Source organism: Oncorhynchus mykiss, chromosome 19 (genome assembly GCF_013265735.2).
Source record: "Oncorhynchus mykiss isolate Arlee chromosome 19, USDA_OmykA_1.1, whole genome shotgun sequence".
NCBI classification, from domain to species: domain Eukaryota; kingdom Metazoa; phylum Chordata; class Actinopteri; order Salmoniformes; family Salmonidae; genus Oncorhynchus; species Oncorhynchus mykiss.
This window is the reverse complement of record NC_048583.1, coordinates 43,890,060-43,909,500: the sequence shown is the minus strand read 5'-3', so window position 1 is coordinate 43,909,500 and position 19,441 is coordinate 43,890,060. Positions and strand designations below refer to the sequence as shown.

General features: G+C 46.8%; 1 protein-coding gene across 1 annotated transcript; it reads left to right on the top strand.

Annotated features, from left to right (window-relative positions):
- Window positions 1-1,606: 1,606 nt before the first annotated feature.
- Window positions 1,607-3,098, top strand: gpx2 (glutathione peroxidase 2). The gene is made up of 2 exons (XM_021574425.2): window positions 1,607-2,366; window positions 2,515-3,098. The coding sequence occupies exons 1-2, from the start codon at window positions 2,139-2,141 to the stop codon at window positions 2,866-2,868; spliced, it is 582 nt and encodes a 193-aa protein (XP_021430100.1). The 5' UTR covers window positions 1,607-2,138; the 3' UTR covers window positions 2,869-3,098.
- The last annotated feature ends 16,343 nt before the right edge of the window (window positions 3,099-19,441 follow it).

The window sequence follows — 19,441 nt, the reverse complement described above, 5'->3', positions numbered from 1 at the left end:
TAATCTGCCTGTAAACAATTGTTGGAAAAATTGTGTGTCATGCGCAAAGTAGATGTCCTAACCGACTTGCCAAAACTATAGTTTGTTAACAAGAAATTTGTGGAGTGGTTGAAAAACAAGTTTTAATGACTCCAACACTTCCGACTTCCGGTTTTTACTGACTGTTGCTCAGATTCATGCATTTTATATTTTTACTCACTGTTAAATGTTCATCTTCATGTGTTGTTTTATAGTTACTTGACCTTTTCATGTTTATTACCCGGCTTTGCAACACCAAAACTGATGGCACCCTGAGTTGAGTAGTCAACATGTAATAAGAAGATTTGCCTGCAGATGGACTGCTGTCTGCAATGCTACACTGAAAGTTGCAGCTCCACTCGTTTGGATCGACACGGTATACTTAAGCTTACCCCTGTATAATTTGTGTTGCCACCAGGGGCGTCATGCACCCCAAAAATCTGAGGTGCACAAAGTACATGGAGGAGGATTGGCAGGTGGATCAGAAGAGGGCCCAATTTAGCTTTTTCCTGCATCTAGAGCCATCAATATGCATAATTTTATATACATGTTTCCCCTGCTTATCTAAGCATACCTCTTGAGCTGTCTATTGTCCTGACTGGTGGATTTTTTTTTTTAAGAGACTAAAATCTCGGGTAAAATATTTAAAGGAATGTGAGTCTTCAATACATTTAGTTATTGCTTGCTTTTCTAAAATCTACTAACCTTGCTGGCAGGCATGCCAGCTAAGATTGTTAGACAAGCTAGCTACTGTAACTTGATAGCCTGAAATGCCTTCTTGGTAGCTAGTTATGAGGTTAGGAGATTGGGAATCTATATGGGCTAGTTAAAGCCAACGTCATAAAATTGTTTGGTGGCTAGTAGCGTTAGTATTTATTTTAAATTTTTAAACGAGACAAATCTGAGGGTGCGCGTGCCCCTGTGTCCCCATGGGCATGATGCCTCAAAGTTTTGCCACAATTTTAACCTTCATATCACAAACGTTGCTGTCTACCTGAAAAAGCTAATTATGTTTACAAATTAATTTGCTAAATAGATTAATAGTGGGACGGACCAAAGAGAATCTGAAGCTCTTGATTGGTGCTTTAGGAGATGAGACGAGGAAATGGGAGATAGGTTGGGCAGAGGGCATGGTTAAATTATTCACAAGCAGAAATAAAATCCAGGCTAGCAAGAAGGGCTCATTTACCTGTGGAAGACTAACCCATACTCAAACATGCATGAAGCCAAAAACTCAAATCTAAAACAGACATAATGTTCAATACTATTGTTAGTAGCTTGAATGTTTTGTGAATTTATAAGTTGTCATGACAAATTCTAGGTATTTTTACAGGTTGAAAAGCTGTAGCAAATGCCACTATGGTGCATGCACATACACTATTATAAAGGGCTTTGTAATGACAACTGTACTTTTTATTTATATTCATATATATATATATATATATATGAAGTTACCTTTTATTTAACAAGGTAAGTCAGTTAAGAACAAATTCTTATTTACAATGACGGCCAAAGCATGACGATGCTGGGCCAATTGTGCGCCGCACTATGGGACTCCCAATCACAGCCAGATGTGATACAACCTGGATTCAAACCAGGGACTGTAGTGATGCCCCTTGCACTGAGATGCAGTGCCTTAGACCGCTGTGCCACTCAGGAGTCAAATACTATATTTTACTGTACAGTACATCTCTGGTAAATGTTTCGATACTGTGGAATACATTGTTACTAGATCAGATTCACAGACAAGAGTCTGACTGTAAAACCGCTAGGTGTATTTGGCCAACATGAAGAACATTTCATTTGTATAAAAAAACATTACGTATTTAGTATGTAAGTATTCTTGTTTTTTAAATTAGGCCATTTTAACAAACCATGCAACGAATAACCATAGATTTAATTTAACATGACCCCGTTCATACCGTTCTGTGCAAGTTTACAAGCTGAGATATGAGCCTATCTACCTTTGTGTGTGACAGTATTGAATGTCAGGTGGGTATCATTTTACTGCAGAGATATTTGACACCCGGGTAAGGCAGGCACATATCTGAAGTCCGGTGACCTGAGGTAGTAATACACACAGACACACTGGTCCTCACTACTGCCAGTAACTACAGAACATGACCATGGCGTTCATCGCGAAGACCTTCTATGATCTGAAGGCCACGACCCTGGAGGGGGATTCAGTAGATTTCAATGTGTTTCGAGGGCGGGTGGTCCTCATTGAGAATGTGGCATCGCTCTGAGGGACAACCACCCGGGACTACAGCCAGCTCAACTTGCTCCAGAGCAAGTACCCTCACCGGCTAGTGGTCCTGGGCTTCCCCTGCAATCAGTTTGGCTACCAGGTCAGTATGTGACATTGTGGCCTATGGTTATGTGGTTCTGTAAAATCAATGAAAACAAGCTAATCTAGTAAAAGATTCTGTTAATTTACAGGTATCGGGTGATTTGTTTAATGATTCATGTCAGATGAGAATGTTGCATGTTTTACAGGAGAACTGTTCAAATGGGGAGATCCTGAACTCATTAAAGTATGTGCGTCCAGGAGATGGCTACCAGCCTGGCTTCACTGTCTTTGAAAAGTGTGATGTGAATGGAACCAACACCCACCCTGTCTTTGCCTATTTGAAAGACAAACTTCCCTATCCTGATGATGATCCACACACCCTCATCCAGGATCCTAAATTCCTCATCTGGAGTCCCATCAGCAGGACAGACATCTCTTGGAATTTTGAGAAATTCCTGGTTGGGCCAGAGGGAGAGCCCTTTAAACGTTACAGCAAAAAATTTGAGACTATCAACATCGAGCCTGACATTCAAAGACTGTTGAGACTAACCAAGACCTGAAAATAGCATGGGAATGTTCTCCTTGTGTACTACTCATTCTGCTACACAAATGACTTCACATCTATGATAGACAGGGACTATTATGGCGTCGTCCATCCTTTTGAGTTTTACTAAATGAGGTTAATATTCTAAAAACTTGGGAGTATTATCTGAGGCCATGTAAATGCTCAAGAGTTGTGGGTTATGCCTTGATAAGTCTTCTTGCTCATGTAATAAAAATATGTAAAGCATCAGCTATATTTTTGTATGTCCTCCAGCAGTGATCCTGACCTATAGTAAACCCTCTCCGCTGTCTTTTTCTATGCTGGCCAGCAGGTGGTGCCACTAACTTGAGTTTGATTAGATTTTTGCCACCAACTCGTTGAGTTGTTAGTGAAGTTTGTCAGACAAAAGGCAATATATAAGGTAACTGTAGTTGGAATAAAATTATTTGATTCTACTTGTAAAAACTGTTCTTATCGTTCCACCATATCCCATGTGTATTAATCATGTTATAATTTGACATTTTCTAGTTTCACATTACACTTTTATTTTAGTGACTCCAATGTTTCCAGATTTCTATGAAATATGACATATAATTAATAACAACATGAGTGACGAAGTTTTCGTTCCAAAAAATGGTAATTAAGTATGTTAAAAAACACATTTTGTTTTGGAATAGTGTGTGGGTGTGTAAATGGGTTAGCTGACAACATCACGAAGATGATGTGCACACTTCAATGGGGCTGTAGTCCGTGTGTTGTGATTCTGGATGACCAGGGTCTGGATTCCCCATAGCGATGGAATTTAGGCATACGTCACACCGGTTTCCCAAAACACCATCCAGTTAACTCGTTCCAAAGTTAAACTTAACTGTGTTGTTACAGGAGCTGCTGTCCCGTGCTGAAAATTATTCCAGAAAATAGTCTTAAAAGGATCCGCCCCTTTTTTTAAATATCAGCCTAAAATGACATACTCAAATATAACTATAAATATAATATAACACCAAGACTCTTCCTAGAGTTGGCCGCCCTGCCAAACTGAGCAATCGGGGGAGAAGGGCCTTGATCAGGTAGGTGACCAAGAACGCGATTGTCACTCTGACAGAGCTCTAGAGTACCTCTGTGGAGATGGGAGAACTTTCCAATAGGGCAACCATCTTTGAAGCACTCCACCAGTCAGGATTTTATGGTAGAGTGGCCGGACGGAAGCCACTCCTCAGTAAAAGGAGTTTGCCAAAAGGCATATAACGGACTCTCAGACCATGAGAAACAAGATTATTTCCACATTTCCAGAAACATGACTCTCACTGTTGCCGCTTGTTATAGACCACCCTCAACCTCCAGCTGTGCCCTGGACACCATATGTGAATTGATTGCCCCCCATCTATCTTCAGAGTTCGTACTGTTAGGTGACCTAAACTGGGATATGCTTAACACCCCGGCCTTACTACAATCTAAGCTAGATGCTCTCAATCTCACACAAATGATCAAGGAACCTACCAGGTACAACCCTAAATCCGTAACCATGGGAACCCTCTTAGATATCATCCTGACCAACTTGCCCTCAAAATACACTTCTGCTATCTTCAACCAGGATCTCAGCGATCACTGCCTCATTGCCTGCGTCCGTAATGGGTCCGCGGTCAAACGACCACCCCTCAAACGCTCCCTAAAACACTTCAGCGAGCAGGCCTCATCCTGTCAGTAGAGGATGCCTGGTTGCTCTTTAAAAGTGCTTTCCTCACCATCTTAAATAAGAACAGATATAGCCCTTGGTTCACCCCAGACTTGACTGCCCTTTACCAGCACAAAAACATCCTGTGGCATTCTGCATTAGCATTGAATAGCCCCCGCGATATGCAACTTTTCAGGGAAGTCAGGAAGCAATATACACAGTCAGTTAGGAAAGCTAAGGCTAGCTTTTTCAAACAGGAATTTGCATTCTGTAGCACTAATTACAAAACGTTTTGGGACACTACAAAGTCCATGGAGAATAAGAGCACCTCCTCCCACCTGCCCAGTGCCCTGAGGCTAGGAAACAGTCACCACCGATACATCTATGATAATTGATAATTTCAAAAAGCATTTTTCTACGGCTGGCCATGCTTTCCACCTGGCTACCTCTACCCCTTCCAACAGCTCTGCACCCCCTGCAGCAACTTGCCCAAGCCCCCCCCCCCCTGCTTCTCAGTCACCCAAATCCAGACAGCTGATGTTCTGAAAGATCTGCAAAATCTGAATCCCTACAAATCAGCTGGGCTAGACCATCTGGACCCTCTCTTTCTAAAATTATCCACCGAAATTGTTGCAACCACTATTACTAGCCTGTTCGACCTCTCTTTCGTATCGTCTGAGATCCCCAAAGATTGGAAAGCTTCCGCGGTCATCCCCCTCTTCAAAGGGGGAGACACTCTAGACCCAAACTGTTATAGACCTATATCCATCCTGCCTTGCATTCTAAAATATTTGAAAGTCAAGTTAACAAACAGATCATCGACCATTTCGAATCCCATCGTACCTTCTCCACTATGCAATCTGGTTTCCGAGCTGGTCATGAGTGCACCTCAGCCACGCTCAAGGTCCTAAACGATATCATAACTGCCATCGATAAAAGACAGTACTGTGCAGCCGTCTTCATCGACCTGCCCAAAGCTTTCGACTCTGTCAATCACCGCATTCTTATCGGCAGACTCAATAGCCTTCGTTTCTCAAATGACTGCCTCGCCTGGTTCACCAACTACTTCTCAGATCGAGATCAGTGTGTCAAATTGGAGGGCCTTTTGCCCGGACCTCTGGCAGTCTCTTTGGGACGCAACAGGGTTCAATTCTCGGGCCAACTCTTTTCTCTATATACTGTATATCAATGATGTCGCTCTTGCTGCTGGTGATTCTCTGATCCATCTCTACATAGACACCATTCTCTATACATCTGGCCCTTCTTTGGACACTGTGTTAACAAACCTCCAAACGAGCTTCAATACCATACAACACTCCTTCTGTGGCCTCTAATTGCTTTTAAATTCTAGTAAAACTAAATGTGTGCTCTGCCGGCACCCTTCCGCCCGACTAGCATCACTACTCTGGACAGTTCTGACTTAGAATATGTGGAAACTACAAATACCTAGGTGTCTGGTTAGACTGTAAACTCTCCTTCCAGACTCACATTAAGCATCTCCAATCCATAATTAAATCTAGAATCAGCTTCTTATTTCGCAACAAAGCCTCCTTCACTCATGCTGCCAAACATACCCTTGTTAAACTGACTATCCTACCGATTCTTGACTCTGGATGAACTGCAGAGATCTACAGCTGAGGTGGGAGACTCTGTCCATAGGACAACAATCAGTCGTATATTGCACAAATCTGGCCTTTATGGAAGAGTGGCAAGAAGAAAGCCATTTCTTAAAGATATCAATAAAAAGTGTTGTTTAAAGTTTGCCACAAGCCACCTGGGAGACACACCAAACATGTGGAAGAAGGTGCTCTGGTCAGAAAAAAAAATACAAAAAAAAAATACAGTTTTATATCTTTATGTTTGAAGCCTGAAATGTGGTAAAAGGTCGCAAAGTTCAAGGGGACCGAATACTTTCGCAAGGCACTGTATATATTCCTCTGTTCCCCCCATGTCCTTGTGTGGAATTGTTTTTGTTTCATGTTCAGTGTGACGCGCCAGGCTGGTTATTTCCCCCCTGGGTATTCTTGGTTAACCCATATGAGGTTTGATTATTACGTTAGTTTTGTGACTGTAGTTTGCGCATTCCTCTTTTTGCATTTCGGCTGGAGGTTTGACGCAGTTGTGTCCGTTTGTTGTACTTCTGCCCTAATAAAGAGTGCGCCTGATCACAACGGTCTGCTCTCCTGAACCTGACTTCAACACCAGTAGAGCATAAACTGACACATCTGCACATATATCACTCCAGTGTTAATACTAAATTGTTATTATCTCAACTCTATGGCCTATTTATTGCCTTTGCACACACTGTACATATGTTTTTCTATTGTGTTATTGACTGTATGTTTCTTTATGTGTAACTTTATGTGTTGTTGTTTTTGTCGCACTGCTTTGTTTTATCTTGGCCAGGTAGCAGTTGTAAATGAGAACTTGTTCTCAACTGGCTTACCTGGTTAAATAAAGGTGAAATGAGAAAATAAAAAATAAAATATTCTCTCGTCTGATGAAACCAAAATGTAACTATTTCGCCTGATTGCCAAGTGTCACATCTGGGGGAAACCTAGAACCATCCCTACGGTGAAGCATGCATCATGCTGTGGGGATGTTCTTCAGCGACAGGGACAGGGATATTAGTCAGGATCGAGGGAAAGAAGAACAGAGCAAAATACAGAGCGATCCTTGATGAAAACATGCCCCAGAGTGCTCAGGATCTCAGACTGGGGCGACGGTAATCCTTCCAACAGGGCAACAACTTAAGCACACAGCCAAGGCAATGGAGAAGTGACTTCGGGACAAGTCTCTGAATGTCCTTGAGTGGCCCAGCCAGAGCCCGGACGTGAACCCGATCAAGCATCTCTGGAGAGACAATTGCTGTGCAGCGACGCTCCCCAACCAACCTGACAGAGCATGAGAGGATCTGCAGAGAAGAATGGGAGAAACTCCCCAAACACAGGTGTGCCAAGCTTGTAGCGTCATCCACAAGAAGACTCAGGGCATTAATTGCTGACAAAGGTCTTCAACAAAGTACTGAGTAAAGGGGCTGAATATGTAAATGTTTTTTGTTTTTAATAAATTAGCAAAAGTTTTTGCTTAGTCATTATGGGGTATTGTGTGTAGATTGGGGTATTGTGTGTATATACTAGTTACATTTAGAATGCTCAAGCACCTATCAATATAACACTTTGTCATCTCTACTGCCTCTGATCTGGTGGACTCACAAAACACAACTACTGTGTTTGTAAATTGAAGTGTGCCCCTTTCTGTCCGTAATTTAAAATAATACGAAAATAGTGCCGTCTAGTTTGCTTAACATAAGGAATTTGATGTATAGCATTTACATTAACTTTAGTAAATTTAGTAATTTTTCTACCACTGTACTTAATTAAGTACATTTAAAACCAGATACTTTTAGACTTTTACTCAATTATGTCACGCCCTGACCTTAGAGAGCCATTTTATTTCTCTATTTGGTTAGGTCAGGGTGTGATTTGGGGTGGGCAATCTATGTTGTCTATTTCTTTGTTTTTGGCCGAGTATGGTTCCCAATCAGAGGCAGCTAGCTGTCTATTGTTGTCTCTGATTGGGAATAATACTTAGGCAGCAATTTTTCCCACTTTCTGTTGTGGGATCTTGTTTTTGTTAGTTGCTGGTTTAGCGCTACATTACTTTACGTGTTGTTTATCTTTCTTGTTTTTTTGGGTTGTTCATTTAATAAATTCAAAATGTACGCCTACCACGCTTGGTCTCATTCCGACAACAGCTGTAACAGAAGATCCCACAACCAAAGTACCAAGCAGCGTGGTCAGGAGGAATGGACCTGGGAAGAGAACTTAGACGGGAAAGGACCCTGGGCGCAGGCTGGAGAGTATCGCCTTCCGAAGGAGGAGATGGAGGCAGCTAAAGCGGAACGGCGACGTTGCGAGGAGTTGGCTCAACGAAGCAAACACGAGAGGCAGCCCCAAAACATTTATTTTGGGGGGGTGCACACGGGGAGATTGCGGAGTCAGGGTTCAGACCTGAGTCAACTCCCCGTGTTTACTGTGGGGAGCGAGTGACTGGTCAAGCACCGTGTTATCCGGTTCTGCACACCATGCCTTCGGTGCGCAGCCACAGCCCGGTGCGCTCTCTGCAAGCTCCCCGCAGTTGCCGTGCTAGAGTGGGCATTCAGCCAGGAGTGATTGTGCCGGCTCAGCGTTCCTGGCCTCCGGTGTGTCTCTCCGGCCCAGGTTATCCTGCGCCAGCTCTACGCACGGTATCCCCAGTTCGCCAGCACAACCCCGTGCGGCCTGTTCCAGCTCCCCACACTTGCCGGGCTACTGGGGTATCCAGCCAGGACGAGTTGTGCCAGCTCTGCGCTCCAGACCTCCGGTGCGTCTCCACGGTCCAGTGTGTCCTGCACTGGCTCTACGCACTATGCCTCCAGTGCGCCATCATAGCCCAGTGCGTCCGGTGCCAGCTCTCCACACTCACTGAGCTAGAGTGGGTATCCAGCCAGGACGTGTTGTGGCAGCTCCACCTACTAGGCTGCCAGTACGTCTCCTCAGTCCGGTGAGACCTGTTCCGGCTCCACGTACGAAGCCTCCAGTGATAATCAATGGAACGAAGCCTCCAGTGATGATCCATGGCACGAAGCCTCCAGTGATAATCCATGGCCTGGAGCCTCTAGTGATAATCCATGGCATGAAGCCTCCAGTGATGATCCATGGCCCGGAGCCTGTAGTGACGATCCATGGCAAGGAGCCTCCAGCGACGGTCCCCAGTCCGGAGCCTCCAGCGACGGTCCCCAGTGCAGAGCCTCTAGCGACGGTCCCCAGTCCGGAGCCTCCAGCGACGGTCCCCAGTCCGGAGCCTCCAGCGACAGTCCCCAGTCCGGAGCCTCCAGCGACAGTCCCCAGTTCAGAGCCTCCGGCGATGATTCAATTCACGGTCCGGTTCCACAGAAGCGGAGGGATCAGCGTAGGGAGCGGGGGCTACGTACCGACCCGGAGCCGCCACTGAGGGTAGATGCCCACCCGGACCCTACCCTATAGGTTCAGGTTTGCGGGAGTCCGCACCTTTGGGGGGGTGGTACTGTCACGCCCTGACCTTAGAGAGCCATTTTATTTCTCTATTTGGTTAGGTCAGGGTGTGACTTGGGGTGGGCATTCTATGTTGTCTATTTCTGTTACGGTGCGTGAATGAGGACCCAAAAGCGAATCAACTTAAACAGAGCTTCTTTAATTACCAAACATAGGTAGGCTCAGATGGACCGGCAGATTCCGACAGGACAGGACAAGGTTACAGCAAACATGACGACAGTCTGGTTCAGGCATGAATGACACAAACAAACAAGAATCCGACAAGGACAGGAGCAGAAACAGAGAGAGATATAGGGACCTAATCAGAGGGAAAAAAGGGAACAGGTGGGGAACGGGGTGAATGGGTAGTTAGAGGAGACAAGGGACAGCTGGGGGAAAGCGGGGGAGAAAAGGTAACCTAACACGACCAGCAGAGGGAGACAGGGTGAAGGGAAAGGACAGAGACAAGACAACATGACAGTACATGACAGTACCCCCCCACTCACCGAGCGCCTCCTGGCGCACTCGAGGAGGAAACCTGGCGGCAACGGAGGAAATCATCAATCAGCGCACGGTCCAGCACGTCCCGAGAGGGAACCCAACTCCTCTCCTCAGGACCGTACCCCTCCCAGTCAACTAGGTACTGATGACCACGGCCCCGAGGACGCATGTCCAAGATCTTACGGACCCTGTAGATAGGTGCGCCCTCGACAAGGATGGGGGGGGGGGGGGGGAAGACGAGCGGGGGCGCGAAGAACGGGCTTAACACAGGAGACATGGAAGACCGGGTGGACGCGACGAAGATATCGCGGAAGAAGAAGTCGCACTGCGACAGGATTAATGACCTGAGAGATACGGAATGGACCAATGAACCGCGGGGTCAACTTGCGAGAAGCCGTCTTAAGGGGAAGGTTCTGAGTGGAGAGCCAAACTCTCTGACCGCGACAATACCTAGGGCTCTTAGTTCTACGCTTATTAGCAGCTCTCACAGTCTGCGCCCTATAACGGCAAAGTGCAGACCTGACCCTCTTCCAGGTGCGCTCGCAACGTTGGACAAAAGCCTGAGCGGAGGGGACGCTGGACTCGGCTAACTGAGATGAGAACAACGGAGGCTGGTACCCGAGGCTACTCTGAAAAGGAGATAGCCCGGTCGCAGACGAAGGAAGCGAGTTGTGGGCGTATTCTGCCCAGGGGAGCTGTTCTGACCAAGACGCAGGGTTGCGAAAAGAAAGACTGCGTAAGATGCGACCAATAGTCTGATTGGCCCGTTCTGCTTGACCGTTAGACTGGGGGTGAAAGCCGGAAGAGAGACTGACGGAAGCCCCAATCAAACGGCAAAACTCCCTCCAAAATTGAGACGTGAATTGCGGACCTCTGTCCGAAACGACGTCTGACGGAAGGCCATGAATTCTGAAAACATTCTCGATGATGATTTGTGCCGTCTCTTTAGCAGAAGGAAGCTTAGCAAGGGGAATGAAATGAGCCGCCTTAGAGAACCTATCGACAACCGTAAGAATAACAGTCTTCCCCGCTGACGAAGGCAGTCCGGTGACAAAATCTAAGGCGATGTGAGACCACGGTCGAGAGGGAATAGGAAGCGGCCTGAGACGGCCGGCAGGAGGAGAGTTACCGGACTTAGTCTGCGCGCAGACCGAACAAGCAGCCACGAAACGACGCGTGTCATGCTCCCGGGTGGGCCACCAGAAACGCTGGCGAATGGAAGCAAGCGTACCCCGAACGCCAGGGTGGCCGGCTAACTTGGCAGAGTGAGCCCACTGAAGAACGGCCAGACGAGTAGGAACGGGAACGAAAAGAAGGTTCCTAGGACAAGCGCGCGGCGACGGAGTTTGAGTGAGTGCTTGCTTTACCTGCCTCTCAATTCCCCAGACAGTCAACCCGACAACACGCCCCTCAGGGAGAATCCCCTCGGGGTCAGTGGAGGCTACTGAAGAACTGAAGAGACGAGACAAAGCATCAGGCTTGGTGTTCTTAGAGCCCGGACGATAAGAAATCACGAACTCGAAACGAGCGAAAAACAGCGCCCAACGCGCCTGACGCGCATTAAGTCGTTTGGCAGAACGGATGTACTCAAGGTTCCTATGGTCAGTCCAAACGACAAAAGGAACGGTCGCCCCCTCCAACCACTGTCGCCATTCGCCTAGGGCTAACCGGATGGCGAGCAGTTCGCGGTTACCCACATCATAGTTACGTTCCGACGGCGACAGGCGATGAGAAAAATACGCGCATGGGTGGACCTTGTCGTCAGAGAGGGAGCGCTGAGAAAGGATGGCTCCCACTCCCACCTCTGACGCGTCAACCTCGACAACGAACTGTCTAGAGACGTCAGGTGTAACAAGGATAGGAGCGGATGTAAAACGATTCTTGAGGAGATCAAAAGCTCCCTGGGCGGAAACGGACCACTTAAAGCACGTCTTGACAGAAGTAAGGGCTGTGAGAGGAGCTGCCACCTGACCGAAATTACGGATGAAACGACGATAGAAGTTCGCGAAGCCGAGAAAGCGCTGCAGCTCCACGCGTGACTTAGGGACGGGCCAATCAATGACAGCTTGGACCTTAGCGGGATCCATCTTAATGCCTTCAGCGGAAATAACAGAACCGAGAAATGTGACGGAGGAGGCATGAAAAGTGCACTTCTCAGCCTTCACAAAAAGACAATTCTCTAAAAGGCGCTGGAGGACACGTCGAACGTGCTGAACATGAATCTGGAGTGACGGTGAAAAAATCAGGATATCGTCAAGGTAAACGAAAACAAAGATGTTCAACATGTCTCTCAGGACATCATTGACTAATGCCTGAAAGACAGCTGGAGCGTTAGCGAGGCCGAAAGGAAGAAGAGACAGAGGAAACAGGAGGGATAGCAGACATTAAACATTTCACATGACAAGAGACGTTCCAGGAGAGGATAGAATTACTAGACCAATTAATGGAAGGATTATGACAAACTAGCCAGGAATGGCCCAAAACAACAGGTGTAAAAGGTGAACGAAAAATTAAAAAAGAAATGGTTTCACTATGATTACCAGAAACAGTGAGGGTTAAAGGTAGCGTCTCACGCTGAATCCTGGGGAGAGGACTACCATCCAGGGCGAACAAGGCCGTGGGCTCCTTTAACTGTCTGAGAGGAATGTCATGTTCCCGAGCCCAGGTCTCGTCCATAAAGCAGCCCTCCGCCCCAGAGTCTATTAAGGCACTGCAGGAAGCTGACGAACCGGTCCAGCGTAGATGGACCGACAAGGTAGTGCAGGATCTTGAAGGAGAGACAGGAGTAGTAGCGCTCACCAGTAGCCCTCCGCTTACTGACGAGCTCTGGCCTTTTACTGGACATGAAGTGACAAAATGACCAGCGGAACCGCAATAGAGACAGAGGCGGTTGGTGATTCTCCGTTCCCTCTCCTCAGTCGAGATGCGGATACCTCCCAGCTGCATGGGCTCAGCACCCGAGCCGGCAGAGGAAGATGGTAGTGATGCGGAGAGGGAGGCGACGGAGAGCGCGAGCTCCTTTCCACGAGCTCGGTGACGAAGATCAACCCGTCTCTCAATGCGAATAGCGAGTTCAATCAAGGAATCCACGCTGGAAGGAACCTCCCGGGAGAGAATCTCATCCTTTACCTCTGCGCGGAAACCCTCCAGAAGACGAGCGAGCAAGGCCGGCTCGTTCCAGCCACTGGAGACAGCAAGAGTGCGAAACTCAATAGAGTAGTCTGTTATGGATCGATTGCCTTGACATAGGGAAGACAGGGCCCTGGAAGCCTCCTCCCCAAAAACAGATCGATCAAAAACCCGTATCATCTCCTCCTTAAAGTCTTGATACTGGTTAGTACACTCAGCCCTTGCCTCCCAGATTGCCGTGCCCCACTCACGAGCCCGTCCAATAAGGAGAGATATGACGTAGGCGACACGAGCAGTGCTCCTGGAGTAAGTGTTGGGCTGGAGAGAAAACACAATATCACACTGGGTGAGGAACGAGCGGCATTCAGTGGGCTCCCCAGAGTAACACGGCGGGTTATTGATTCTGGGCTCCGGAGATTCGAAAGCCCTGGAAGTGGCCGGTGGATCGAGGCGGAGATGGTGAACCTGTTCTGTGAGGTTGGAGACTTGGGTGGCCAGGGTCTCAACGGCATGTCGAGCAGCAGACAATTCCTGCTTGTGTCTGCCTAGCATCGCTCCCTGGATCTCGACGGCTGAGTGGAGAGGATCCGAAGTCGCTGGGTCCATTCTTGGTCGGATTCTTCTGTTACGGTGCGTGAATGAGGACCCAAAAGCGAATCAACTTAAACAGAGCTTCTTTAATTACCAAACATAGGTAGGCTCAGATGGACCGGCAGATTCCGACAGGACAGGACAAGGTTACAGCAAACATGACGACAGTCTGGTTCAGGCATGAATGACACAAACAAACAAGAATCCGACAAGGACAGGAGCAGAAACAGAGAGAGATATAGGGACCTAATCAGAGGGAAAAAAGGGAACAGGTGGGGAACGGGGTGAATGGGTAGTTAGAGGAGACAAGGGACAGCTGGGGGAAAGCGGGGGAGAAAAGGTAACCTAACACGACCAGCAGAGGGAGACAGGGTGAAGGGAAAGGACAGAGACAAGACAACATGACAGTACATGACAATTTCTTTGTTTTTGGCGAGTATGGTTCCCAATCAGAGGCAGCTAGCTATCTATTGTTGTCTCTGATTGGGAATCATACTTAGGCAGCCCTATTTCCCACTTTCCGTTGTGGGATCTTGTTTTTGTTTTTTGCTGGTTTAGCGCTACATTACTTTACGTGTCGTTTATCTTGTTTTTTTGTGTTGTTCACTTAATAAATTCAAAATGTACGCATACCACACTGCACCTTGGTCTCATTCCGATGACAACCGTAACAAATTAGTATTTTACTGGGTAACTTTCACTTTAACTTGAGTCATTTTCTGTTAAGGTGTATTTACTTTAACTCAAGTATTACAATTCTGTACTTTTTACACCACTGAAAATTAGTATGATATGCACTTGCGACCCAGTGTGCCACCTGTTATGAACCCTACCTGTTTTTTGTTGTTGCCTATCTTGCATGTTACTTTGGCATTAATATGTCACATACTAGTTTGCAAACAGTGTAAAAAAAATCATTAACTTAACAAAGCCGCATACAATCATGATCTCTTTTTCGCTTTCTTGAGTAAAGCAGCTCCAAAATGCAGGTGTTTCGGCCTAGCTCAGTACTTTCTGTGGTGCTGGGGCAGCCAGCGGAAAATACGGAACATCAGGGTTGGTAATGTTCTCTAGTTACGTCGTGATTGACTCAGTGTTCTGTCACTAATGGAGACACTGCGTCACTGCAAAATCTATGGGTAGAGCTTGAAAATTCTAGCCCCTTGGGTGCTGCCATAGAGTTAGATTAGAAGTGCCCGTCCAAGAAGGCTCAAGGTCATTGGCTTCAGATAAAATTAAGTCAAATCACGTTATATCTACCATAGCTTTGATTGGACTGATCATGTCAACATCATACCTTCAAAATCTTAGCTAGCAAGCTAGCAGTCATCATCATGAATACATTCGACAATCTCCTGGCAAATCCTTTTCCATCCTGGTCATATGAAGAGAAATTATGAAGAGAAATGGCAGATAAAACATATCGGTGCTCATCAGCCGTTGGACAGAAACAATACAGAAGAAATTGGAAAGCGCAAATTCAACAATGAGTGGTTTGTAAGGAATCCGTGGCTAACTGCAAGCATTGCAAAGCAATCACTTGCCTGCTATTCAGTGGAGTGGGAGTGCGGTCCAAGTTTGGTTTTGAGGATCTCTTTTCCAAGCTTTAAAAGATAAACATTCAACAAGACCATGCTGTCAAATCCATGTCATGATTCGACCTTGTTCCCAGTTGTCTGGAAAGAACCAGAAATCCAAAGGATACCAGACCTTGATGACAAAGTTGTATGACACAATATGCCCACAAGGGACCGTTGCGCCATCTTCCTGTTCAAGTGAGCAGAGCACAACAACATGAGTCCAATAATGTATTGTATGCTGCTGCATAAATTATATAATATGCCAGGGAGATAAGAATACTGTAGCTAAGAAAGTAGTACAAAGTATATGTTGTCAGCTGTGCCACCAAAGACTCTGGGTTCGCGCCCAGGCTCTGTCGTAACCGGCCGCGACCGGGAGGTTCGTGGGGCGACGCACAATTGGCCTAGCGGCGCCCGGGTTAGGGAGGGTTTGGCTGGTAGGGAAATCCTTGTCTCATCGCGCACCAGCGACTCCGGTGGTGGGCTGGGCGCAGTGCGCGCTAACCAAGGTTGCCAGGTGCACGGTGTTTCCTCCGACACATTGGTGCGGCTGGCTTCCGGGTTGGATGGCGCTGTGATAAGAAGCAGTGCGGCTTGGTTGGGTTGTGTATCGGAGGACGCATTACTTTCAACCTTCGTCTCTCCCGAGCCCGTACGGGAGTTGTAGTGATGAGACAAGATAGTAGCTACTAAACAATTGGATACCACGAAATTAGGGAGAAAAAAAGGGTAAAAAAAAATAAAATTTAAGTATATGTTGTGTAGTAAGCTGTTAGTAGCCTATGTGCGCTACTAATTTGATCCCTTTTCCCCGGATCATTTTGCCTACTGTTCTGACTTGGTGGTGCACATGTAGCCTATAGCCTGTTTAAGAGAAATGTCATAATCAAATATTGTAAGAGCTTCTTTCATTGTCTGCTTATATGACCCTTTTAATTATCCTATGGTTCTATACAGGGAGAATACTGTAATAACGGCCCATGTTCTGAGTTCTGTTGTTATACATTTCAAAAGTGCTGAACAAATAGTTATATTGACTGGAGCGGCTCGAAGGCCAAGGAGATAAGTGGTTGCGGGTAGTGGTTCTTCACCATGATTTTGTTAAGGCCCCAGTAGTTGATGCACGGGTGCAGGGTTTTGTCCTCCGCCAGCGGACTCCGCCAACCTTGGTCTTCAGATCCATGAGAATGGAAAGGGGCTGAATGGGAATGCCCAGCTCGGATGCCAGGGTAGTGTCCATAAAGCTCTCATCGGCCCCAGAGTCGATGAGTACCCAGAATGATTTCAATTGGTTCCCTCGCAGCAAAATGGCATGAAAAGAGGTGTGAATAAGTGGAGAGAAAAAGTTCTCCGGATGGCCCACCAGAGTACTCGCTCCTACTGGTGAGCCTGGTCTTTTAGTGGACAGATGGAGACGAAATGACCAGTAGTCCCGCAATACAGGTAACGCTTAGAGTTAAGCCTGTATAGCCATTCGACTGGAGACAGCCTAGCTCTGCCTAGTTGCATTGGCTCAGATAGAGGTGAATCGGCAGACTTCGGAGACTCTCGGGGGAACTCGGGTAGCCTCGGGTTCTCTCAGCAACGGAGCCATCAGGATTCCTCGAAGGTGAGGTGGAATCCTTGGGTGGGCGAGTGAAATCGAATCTCCTCTCCTTCCTTCATTCCTGTTGTCGCCCATCGATCCGAATGGTCAAGGCGATGAGCTAGTCGAGATCTGTCAGCAGTTCCCGGGCTGCAAGCTCGTCCTTTACGTCCTCCGAAACTCTGTGTAGGAACATGTCGAACCACGCTTCCGGGTTCCAGGCACCCTCAACTGCCAAAGTGCGGAAATCCAACGCATAGTCTGCCACACTGCTGGAGTCTTGCCGAAGCTGGAGTAACTTCCGGACAGCCTCTCTCCCAGACAATGGAGCATTGAAAATGTTTTTTTTTTACCTCTGCCACAAACTCCTCCAGACTGAAGCATACTGTTGTTCCCATACTGCGTTAGCCCAGGTGAGAGCCCTCCCGGACATTAGCGTGATGAGGTATGCTATCTTAGAGCAGTCCGAGGGGAAGGAGGAGGGCTGCAGCTCGATGATGAGGGAACACTGAGCGAGAAACGCCTGACAGGTGTCTGACTCTCCATCGAAGCATTCCGGGCGAGGTAAGCGGGGTTCCCCGGGAAACCGGGGTGGCTGGGGAGGCGGCGGTGCTAACAGCCGAGTTACTGAGGGGCTGGGAGGTTACAGCCGTGGTAGGCTGCCTAACAGACAACACACGGAATTGCTCCAGCAATGTGTTAAATGCTCGGTCATGGCGTTCGGCCAAGGTCTGAAACCCTTCCATCAGACCACGAAGCAAGTCCTCATGCCTTCCAATGGTGGCTCCTTGGGAGGAGATGGCATTGCGGAGCTTGTCCGAGTCTGCTGGGTCAGTCAAGGCCAGTTCGTACTATCACTTTTTAGGGAAGACCCAGATGCAGACAGTGTCGAAGTAATAAAAGTTTATTACTAGAACAGGGGTCATGCAAAATGACAGGTCAAGGGCAGGCAGAAGTCAGCAATCCAGATCAGAGTCCAAAAGGTACAGAACGGCAGGCAGTCTCAGGGTCAGGGCAGAAAACTAGAAAACAGAAACTAGAAACAGACAGGAGCAAGGGCAAAAATGTTGCTAGGCTTGACAAACAAAACGAACTGGCAACAGAAACAGAGAACACAGGTATAAATACACTGGGGAAAATAAGGTGGAAGATGGGAGAAACCTGGAGGGGGTGGAGACAAGTACAAAGACAGGTGAAACATGTCAGGGTGTGACAGTAGTCGCTTTGCTGGCATGCATCAAATATTTTGGGAGGGGTTTGCCCCACCAAGATTTACATGCTAAAATCGCCAATGATGATGTTACATTTGGTATGGTTACATAAGACAGATGGTTACTTAAGGCAATAGGGTGGTTGGTAAGTCAGTCGGTCAGGGGTGGGCATATAACGCAAAGTCGTGGTGTGAGGGCATATAACGCGAACGTCCAGCAACCCAAAGGTTGCGTGTTTGAATCTCATCACGGATAAGTTTTGTACATTTAGCTAAGGATCAACTTTGCAACTACTTTTTAGCTAATTTGCAACTACATAGCATGTTAGCTAACCCTTCCCCTTCCCTTAACACTTTATCCTAACCTTAACCTTAACCCTAACCCTAAGACCTAACCCCTAGCCTAGCTAATGTTAGCCACATAGCAAACATTAACATTAGACACCTAGCCACCTAGCTAACATTAGCCTCATCAAATTGATAACATATCATACGAATTGGATAATGGACATCGACCATACGAAATGTAACACATCATACTAATTGTCGTGCCCCGGATTTACATTTACTCTATTTACTCTACTTGAGTCAAGGTTGCAGCCACCCAATCCATCCTCTTGCACTGTGTCCTCTCTGAACACTAGAGTACCTGGTGTGATTCTTCCTATCCTCTTGGTTTTAGTTCTATTAAAAGGGAAGTTTTGGCAGAGCCACTCAGCAGTAGAGGAAGAGAGTGAGCATTGCATATTCTCTCAAACAGTCACATCTACTGCAGGCTGAGACAGAGAGACATTGCTGCTGAGTAATGCCTTAATGTCATGTATGCATTGTCAGCCCTTGGGGAGATCTGTGACAACAGTTAAGGATTCTCTGAGGTTTGTGCTTTTTGCAAGTAGAATGAGTGCCTTGGCTAATGTAAGACTGTAGCTCAGTCCAGAAACAATCCATAGTCCCTATAGGCAAAATGAACAAGGATAATAAACCTTTCACAGCCCATTAGAGTAAAATAAAGCTGATATGACATGGAAATGATTGATTGCATTCAGTCACATTGATTTGCAAAGTATTGCAGTTGCTTTCACATGTTCTATCCTAGATAGACCTTGTTATATTTTGGGCAATTTCAAAAAGAGCTTCAGCAGAAACACTACCAGGTGAGCAGAAATTGCTTTGTTACCACAGTAACGTTTGCTTTGTTGTATGAAGCCCTCTCGCGAGATTCCAGTACAGTGACGGGAGGGTGGTTGGTAATATTGGTATGATCTCA